The sequence below is a fragment of the Bidens hawaiensis genome, unplaced genomic scaffold (assembly GCF_021521415.1).
Source record: "Bidens hawaiensis isolate Kalapana, Puna unplaced genomic scaffold, B.hawaiensis_p1.1 tig00031832_1, whole genome shotgun sequence".
Classification (NCBI taxonomy): Eukaryota; Viridiplantae; Streptophyta; class Magnoliopsida; order Asterales; family Asteraceae; genus Bidens; species Bidens hawaiensis.
Genome location: NW_027495388.1, coordinates 134,735 through 142,363, shown reverse-complemented (window position 1 = coordinate 142,363; position 7,629 = coordinate 134,735). Strand labels below are relative to the sequence as shown.

The 7,629-nt window shown below is 43.2% G+C and overlaps 1 protein-coding gene across 1 annotated transcript; it reads right to left on the bottom strand.

The window, feature by feature from the left end:
• Positions 1 to 1,100: 1,100 nt before the first annotated feature.
• LOC143582658 (cyclin-D3-1-like) lies at positions 1,101 to 2,903 on the bottom strand. Its single transcript, XM_077065177.1, has 6 exons — positions 2,468 to 2,903; positions 2,188 to 2,274; positions 2,003 to 2,101; positions 1,709 to 1,910; positions 1,527 to 1,630; positions 1,101 to 1,402 (listed from the first exon to the last, which is right to left on the bottom strand). Exons 1-6 carry the CDS (start codon positions 2,783 to 2,785, stop codon positions 1,190 to 1,192), a joined length of 1,023 nt encoding a protein of 340 aa, XP_076921292.1. The 5' UTR covers positions 2,786 to 2,903; the 3' UTR covers positions 1,101 to 1,189.
• Between the last annotated feature and the right edge of the window lie 4,726 nt (positions 2,904 to 7,629).

Here is a 7,629-nt window from a genome sequence, read left to right as displayed (position 1 = left end):
TCAAAACAGATTCAGATTATTATGGTTTTCAGAAAAATAAGTTCGGGTCAAAACAGATTAATTTATAAAAACTATCAATTTGATTCGGGTTAAAACGTTCATCGGCTATACTTTTTTAAGTTAACAAGTTTTGTTATAGTTGTCCGTTTTGTCTCGTTAACTAATTTATGAACTCATATTCTTCTCCAAAGTCTAAATCAGCATGTTCTTAACTAAATGGGTCAAAATTGCAACAAGAACCCTTCTACGTTTTAGGCAGTTTACAAAGTTAAAATTTATAACTTTGATTTGTATTATTATATACGTTATGTGATATTTGTTTCATTATATTAGTTTAGGATTTGATAAAACTTACAAAAAAACGTGCTTTTATATATTGAACTAAAACCTGCTACTATAAACACTATTTACTACTATCTAGAGTTGTTTAAGCATTTGTTAATCATTACAACAAAGTATATATTATCAATCTTTATAACATTATAAAGTTATAAAACTTCTAAGGCCATACGTAGTCGTTTGGGATGTGAGAAAATGGGATGTGAGGTGAAGGTGGAAGGTGATGATGAGGTGGAGTGTGGAGGTGATGAAGTGGCGGTGGATATGTGAAAACGAGGGTAAAAAACCGGTGACTTTCACCTAGTTTTCAAAAATACAAGAAGAAACAAAAGCAACTTAGGAAAAGAATTAGGAATTTGGATATAGGAAAAACGGGAACACCGTCCCTCCAAAATCAAGGAAAACGGGAGATTTATTTAAAACATTTTCTATTAAACATATACACGTTACCGATATCGTTTACAAACCACACAAGCAAATAATCTTTCGCTAGAGTTATCTTGATTTTTTAGGGTCAAATATACCAATTTTTTTAAACAAGAAAAAGTTATTATATATAACACAAACCGAGCTACATCTTGATTTTGTTAAGTTAATTAGAAATTTACAAATCATTTTCTAGAGGGATTTTTTCAAGGCCATCCTTGAATTTGTTGAGTACAGTAGGAGACTCCTTACATTACATTTAATCCCTCATAAAAATATTAACAGCATTTTCATGCTCCCAACTTATTAGAATGCAAAGTATGTATTTAAAAAGGCCAAACTTCTAAATTTGGTGATAATAACATATATAATAAATAATTTAATAAATTCAAACATATTATTTCCATCAAACTATAAAACATATCTAAAACTCCAAATGAGAAGGTGTTCTATAGTTAAGCCTCCTCCTTTTACTAGTAGTTGACCCAACCCCTGAATCTTCACTCTCATTGTAACTCAAGCATGCTGCTTCAAGCACACCTATAGGACTTTGTGGCAATAATGCACCACTCTTTATGCTCTTAGTACAACCATTACTCAACTCATTCACTAGCTCCACACATTTAAGAACCCTCTCCTGCAAAAACCCATATCAAAAAAAAAAACTTTTACTTAGCTAATTAAGTCATTAACTAAAATCATCAAATCTTGAACTCTTTGCACAACATACAAAAAATATATAAGCACCATATAAGCATTACCTTATGAACATGTTTAAGGAGGGCAGCCATTTGCGATTGTCCGACTACATAAATCGCTACTCCTGCTGCTATCTCGGAAGGTCTAAACTCCAAGAACTCGATTCCTGTATCGACCATTTTACCCTTTTGTATCATAAACACTCGATTATACAAAATGTGACTATTAATAATTAGTTAAATACCATGAATTAAGGATAATATGAGTTGGGTCAGTCTCGAAATTAAAGATCTTGACATCGGTTGATCAATATCAAGTTTCCGAACGAAAGCATCAATGAAAGAAAATGGTGTCACTGTTTGCATCCTCCATTTCAATGTGGTCAACACAAGAAGCTCCATTTTTTGAATGGTTTTTGCTTTAAAAACATATGCTGAATCACAAACCTACAAATTCATTTATATTCTCAACATCAAAACCACATTCAGTTTGACCCCATAAAAAAATTCAACATTTTTATTAAATCAAGAAGTTGAACCTGTAAATCAAGAATTAGGGGTGCTTTAGTCTCTTCCATTTTGGATGCAAGTGATAAGCAGGCTACAGCTAGTAACTGCATCATCCAAGCTTTGTCTTTCTGTTCATTAAATAGCAAATTACTATTCATAATACATAATAAACATATTTAAAAAAATAGATAATAAATGTGAACTAAATACTTACAGGGAATTCATAAACTGCAAGAAATCTATCCAAGTAGTTGATAGATAAATATGCACACAAAGGTCCAAAATTTAAATGAGCATGAACCTGGTCAAAGTCAAACTCAACCACAAAAACCATAAGCACCTTCAAAATTTCCCAAATTTCTTTTTTTCAAAAAAGCAACTAACTTTCCACAAATTTCTCAAAAATCTAAAATCCCAGATGATAAAAATCTCTAATTCCCTACAAAATTCATCAAAATCAATTAAAAAAATAATCATGATGTAAATGAACACACCATTCTGATCCAATCAACTGCTTGCTGTCTTGCAACCAAATCCAGCTTCCCACTTCTTAACTTCTCCAAATATTCAAAACCCACAAACTGTTCACATTCTTTTTCAATCAACAAAGCCAAACACTCATCACTTTGCACAGGCAAATCAAGAACAGAGCACTCTGTTTCAAGATTCTTGATAAAGCATTGATTTTTATTAATACCAACATCATTTCCACAAACATCATCATCATTATCATAACATATGCTACTATTATCTTCTGCACATAGCAAATTTGATAGCAGGCAATTAGCCATGACCAAAAGCTTCAAGAGCATACAGTGTAAAAGTGGTGAATATGTAATTGAGTGATTTAATAACGGAATTGGAATAATAAATGTGGTAATTAAAGTGGGTGTGGATTTGATTGAAGATTAGATGAGACGCAAGCTCTCTTTGCGGTGTTGAAGAGGTAGGTCCCAGCAGAGTCCAGTTGGACCCGCAAGACTCACCTTGAACAAGGACGTCTGCGCAATAACCAACTGCTCCAGCAGGACACCATGCTCAAAGAACCTTACGCGCAGTACGCCAGCTGTACCCGCAGGGAAAGCCTCCCAATGGTGAAGTACCCCGCCTGTTCCCGCAGCTGCGGATACAAGCCATCAGGGAAGGCTACTCGCACTAACAGCAAAGCTACACGCACAAGGCATTCGTTCAGTAGTCACATGAAGGAATGAGCAAGGCGGGAACACTCCCGCCTAAATGAGCCAGTCCGTATGCTTCTGGAAGGTCTTCCGTACTATACCTACTAAGGTATGGGCGGAACAGACAGTTTGACCAGAGCAGCCCATGAACTAATCACAGGGTGACAGCTCACCGACAACAATACGAGGAGGAGCACCCTCTAGTACTGTTCGTCACTATTAGCCGCTGCCTACTCACCAACCCTTACGATGGGACGTGCGCAGCCTACAGTTGGTGGAACAGTGCGCAGCCGGCAGTAAAAGGAACAGTATACAGCCGACCTTATTACTGTTGGTCGTAACCTATCCACCAACCAGTATGGCTTGTGCGTGATCCACTGTTGGTAGAACAGGAATACTATTCAGCCGGCTGTACCTGCTTGGAAACCTACCTTCGGCTATAAATACTCCAACACCTTGGAATGGTAAGGACATCATCTGATATCTCAATCTTATCTAGCAATCTCTTAATATACTCTTATATTCAGAGCAATCTAGTCTGATTCTCACGCCGGAGGGTGGTCACAAGGAGGAACCCCCCTTCTCAGTGACGAGCTTACGGTGTCTGTTTTGCAGGTCTCCTGAAGAACAACCTTCTCAGCTAGATCTCATACGTGGGAAACATTACTTAACCCCCAGATTATCTATAATCTGTCCAGGGTTCACTTAGTGTTTCTTCATTGGCGCCATCCGTGCATAAAAGCTAGAACTAATTTAGTTTTTTCAAAATTTCTGAAGAAATGGTTGACGTTACTCCGGTCCAAAGGCCAGTAACTGACCAAGAAACCCCGGTAACCACAACCCCAGCAACTGGGGGGAACACCGGCGGTTATACAATCCTTACGAACACTACCCCGACTACCCAAGCCGGGGCAAGTGCAGTAAATATTCCACTGGGGTTCACCGATGCCCAGTTGGAAAAACGAACAAGGGTCCCTCGCCAAACACTAGATCAAGTGAAGGCTTGGGCCGAAGAACGTCAAAGAGAGTTCCAAGCTGAATTGGACGAACGCTTGCGTTCAGTTCAACAGGCTGACGAATTCGGCAGTACTCGCCAACACCTCAATATGAACAGGGAGGGCGAGTACTCAGACGACGAGAGGGAGGAGTCCGATACCGACGCAAACCCTCGCCATAAGGCGAAAGGGAAGCGTAAGGAAACGGACTCCCAGCCGAAAAGGAATTTTGGGGAAGCTTTTAAGCTAACTGCGGAGAGAAACCCGCGTGACTTCTCCAAAACCTTTAGACCAACTGCTACAAATGCAGGAAAGTCAAAATTCGCAAGGGACATTGCGGAAGCAATCGCCCCAAGAAGTGCCAAACAAATGTCCAACATTGGCACTTATGATGGTCTATCCGACCCAGACGACCATTTGAACAGGTTCATCGCGGGGGCTACCGTCAGTAACTGGACGGAACCCACGTGGTGTTACATGTTCCAGATGACTCTGGTCGGAGCGGCCAGGGCATGGTTCGACCGTTTACCGGTCCACCACATATATGACTGGGCGGACTTTCAAAACAAGTTCAGCCAGCACTTCAGCCAACAGAGGAAATACACTGAAGAACAGTGGACGATCCTCAACTGCGTTAGGGAGGAGGATGAATCTTTGTTAGACTTCATCACCCGCTTCAACTCCAAAAAGCTAAGTCTTGGCAACGTAAGTGAAGATCTTGTTCGCGCAGCCTTTATCCAAGGCGCCGAATACCCGGAGCTTATCCGCACATTGACGGGTAAGGACGGCATGCCATCAACATGGGATGCCATCATGACGGCGGCCAAGCGCTTTGCCGAGACGGAGAAGCAACTGGGAAGGGACCTTCCCCAAAGTACACACCTCTACACGCAGAGGACAAGAGAGAACAATGTCCGGATCGCCCGGCAGAACAAGAAGAGGAAGCTAGGTATCTGGCAGTCAAGGGTAAACTTTGACACCTCATCCAGCTCTCAGCCTCTTGTTGGCGGAAGAAACCACACACACCCTTCAAGCCAGAAGCACCGGTGGACGCCACTCACCAAAAGCGTCACGGAGATATTTGCCACTGAAAAACTACCGTGGCCAAAAGCTCCAGTGATCCGGCACCGACCTAATGCGGATCAGAGCAAATCCTGTGACTTCCACGGGACAAAAGGTCATGGCACGGAAGAATGTACATCCTTGAAGGATATTGTTGAAGCATTCGTCAAGGATGGAAGACTGGCACACCTGGTGGCATCAATCAAGAAGGGAGGACGGAAAGACAACCGGTACCGAGGCAACGGACGAAAGCCCGTGGACATCAGCATCAACATGGTTCATGGTAACATCAGAGGAAGAAAAAGGCGAACGCCAGAACCATGTGCGTGGAAGGAAGCTGAGGTGCGCTTCCCGCGAGTGCCAGGAGGACCCAGCAAAGAAGGCCCTATCGTCATCAAAAGCCAGCTGGGGCACTACATCACCTCCCGCACTCTTGCTGACAACGGCGCATCGTCAACGGTGATGTACAGGCAGTTCTTTGACAAGCTAGATGACGAAGACAAGGAACGCCTGGAAACGATCAACGCCTCGATGGAAGGGTTCGATGGCAGCACAAACACCCCCTGGGTATCCTATCTTTCCCCGTCACTCTTACAGATGGGAAATACTCCCGCACAGAAGATGTGGACTTTGTCGTTATGAGACAGCAACACCACACATACGACATCCTCTTCGGGAGAGACGGGATGGCAAGATTCAACGCCGTGGTATCCTCAGTCCACGGCATGATGGGATGGCCAACAGCTGAGGGTGTAGCGATGATCACAGGCATTCCCCAGGTATGCATCGCATCTGTCTCATCTAAACCCAAACCAAAGATGGCTAAACCAACCATCACCGAACCAGAAAGATGGGCCTTCAATGGCAAATACCCGGACCAGGCCGTCACCATTGGCCCAACAATTGTTGATCCTACACGCACCTTACTTAAGCGCTTATTACAAAAGAACGCCGACATCTTCGCGTGGACACCAGCTGACATGACTGGTGTACCCCGGAGTAAGGCAGAGCATAAGCTCAAATGCGATCCGGCTGTCACGCCGATCGTACAAAAGCGCAGAGTAATGGGGCCAGAACAAACTAACGCGTGTAGAACCCAAGTCAAGGAACTCCTTGACGCAGGCTTCGTACGCGTTAGTAGATATCAAACTTGGGTTGCAAATCCCGTTATGGTACCGAAGAATGACAAACAATGGCGCATGTGCATAGATTTCAAGGATTTGAACAAAGCATGCCCCAAAGATTGTTATCCGTTACCCGAAATTGATCTTAAGGTGGATTCGTTGGCACCATTCCGCCTAAAATGCTTCCTGGACGCGTATAAGGGGTACCATCAAATCCACATGGCCGTTGATGATCAGGACAAAACCGCTTTTTGGACGCCCGATGGCACATTTTGTTATCAAATGATGCCATTCGGACTTAAGAATGCCGGGTCCACATACCAACGCCTGATGGACACAGAGTTTCATTCCCAAATTGGGAGGAACTTGGAAGTCTACATGGATGACTTGGTCATCAAAAGCCCTGACCCAGAAGCGATGTTGAAAGACATCAAAGAAACTTTCAACATGCTCAGGAAGATAAACATGAAGCTCAACCCGAGCAAGTGTGCCTTTGGAATGGAAGAAGGGAAGTTCTTGGGGGTCATCGTCACTAAAGATGGCTTCAGAGCGAACCCTGAAAAGGTCGAAGCCATTATCAAAATGGAATCACCTACTACCATCAAACAGGCTCAGACACTGAATGGATGACTGGTGGCACTTAATCGCTTTTTGGCAAACCACGCGGATAAGTCGTTTCCATTCGTGTCTACATTGAGAAACTGTTTAAAGAAAACGCACTTCCGCTGGACACCAGAAGCGGAAGTAGCTTTTCAGGAGATTCGGTCACGCTTGATCGAACTCCCAACGCTGACAGCACCAAAAGCGGGAGAGGAATTAATCCTATACCTTTCCGCAACTGATAGAGCAACCGGGGCAGTCCTGTTAGTAGAACGAAAAGGCATCCAGATGCCAATCTACTATGTTAGCCGTGTCCTAACAGACGTAGAAACCCGGTACTCCACCCTAGAAAAATTAGTCTTAGCACTAATACACGCTTCACGCAGGCTAAGACGATATTTCCTAGGCCACCCAATCACCATTCTCTCAAACTTCAAGCTTGCAAACGTTCTAGGCAAACCCGAGTTGTCGGGACGCCTAGCCAAATGGGCAATTGAGTTGGGGGAATACGCGATAAAGTATAAGCCAAGACCAGCCATAAAAGGCCAGGTTCTGGCCGACTTTATTGCAGAAGTGCCCGCATCGCGGGAAAAAGAGTGCCAGGAAGAGGCTCAACCCTCTCCAGCACAAGACATCAATGATGTCTGGTGACTCTACACTGATGGAGCAGCCAGTAATGAGGGTTCAAGCGCAGGGC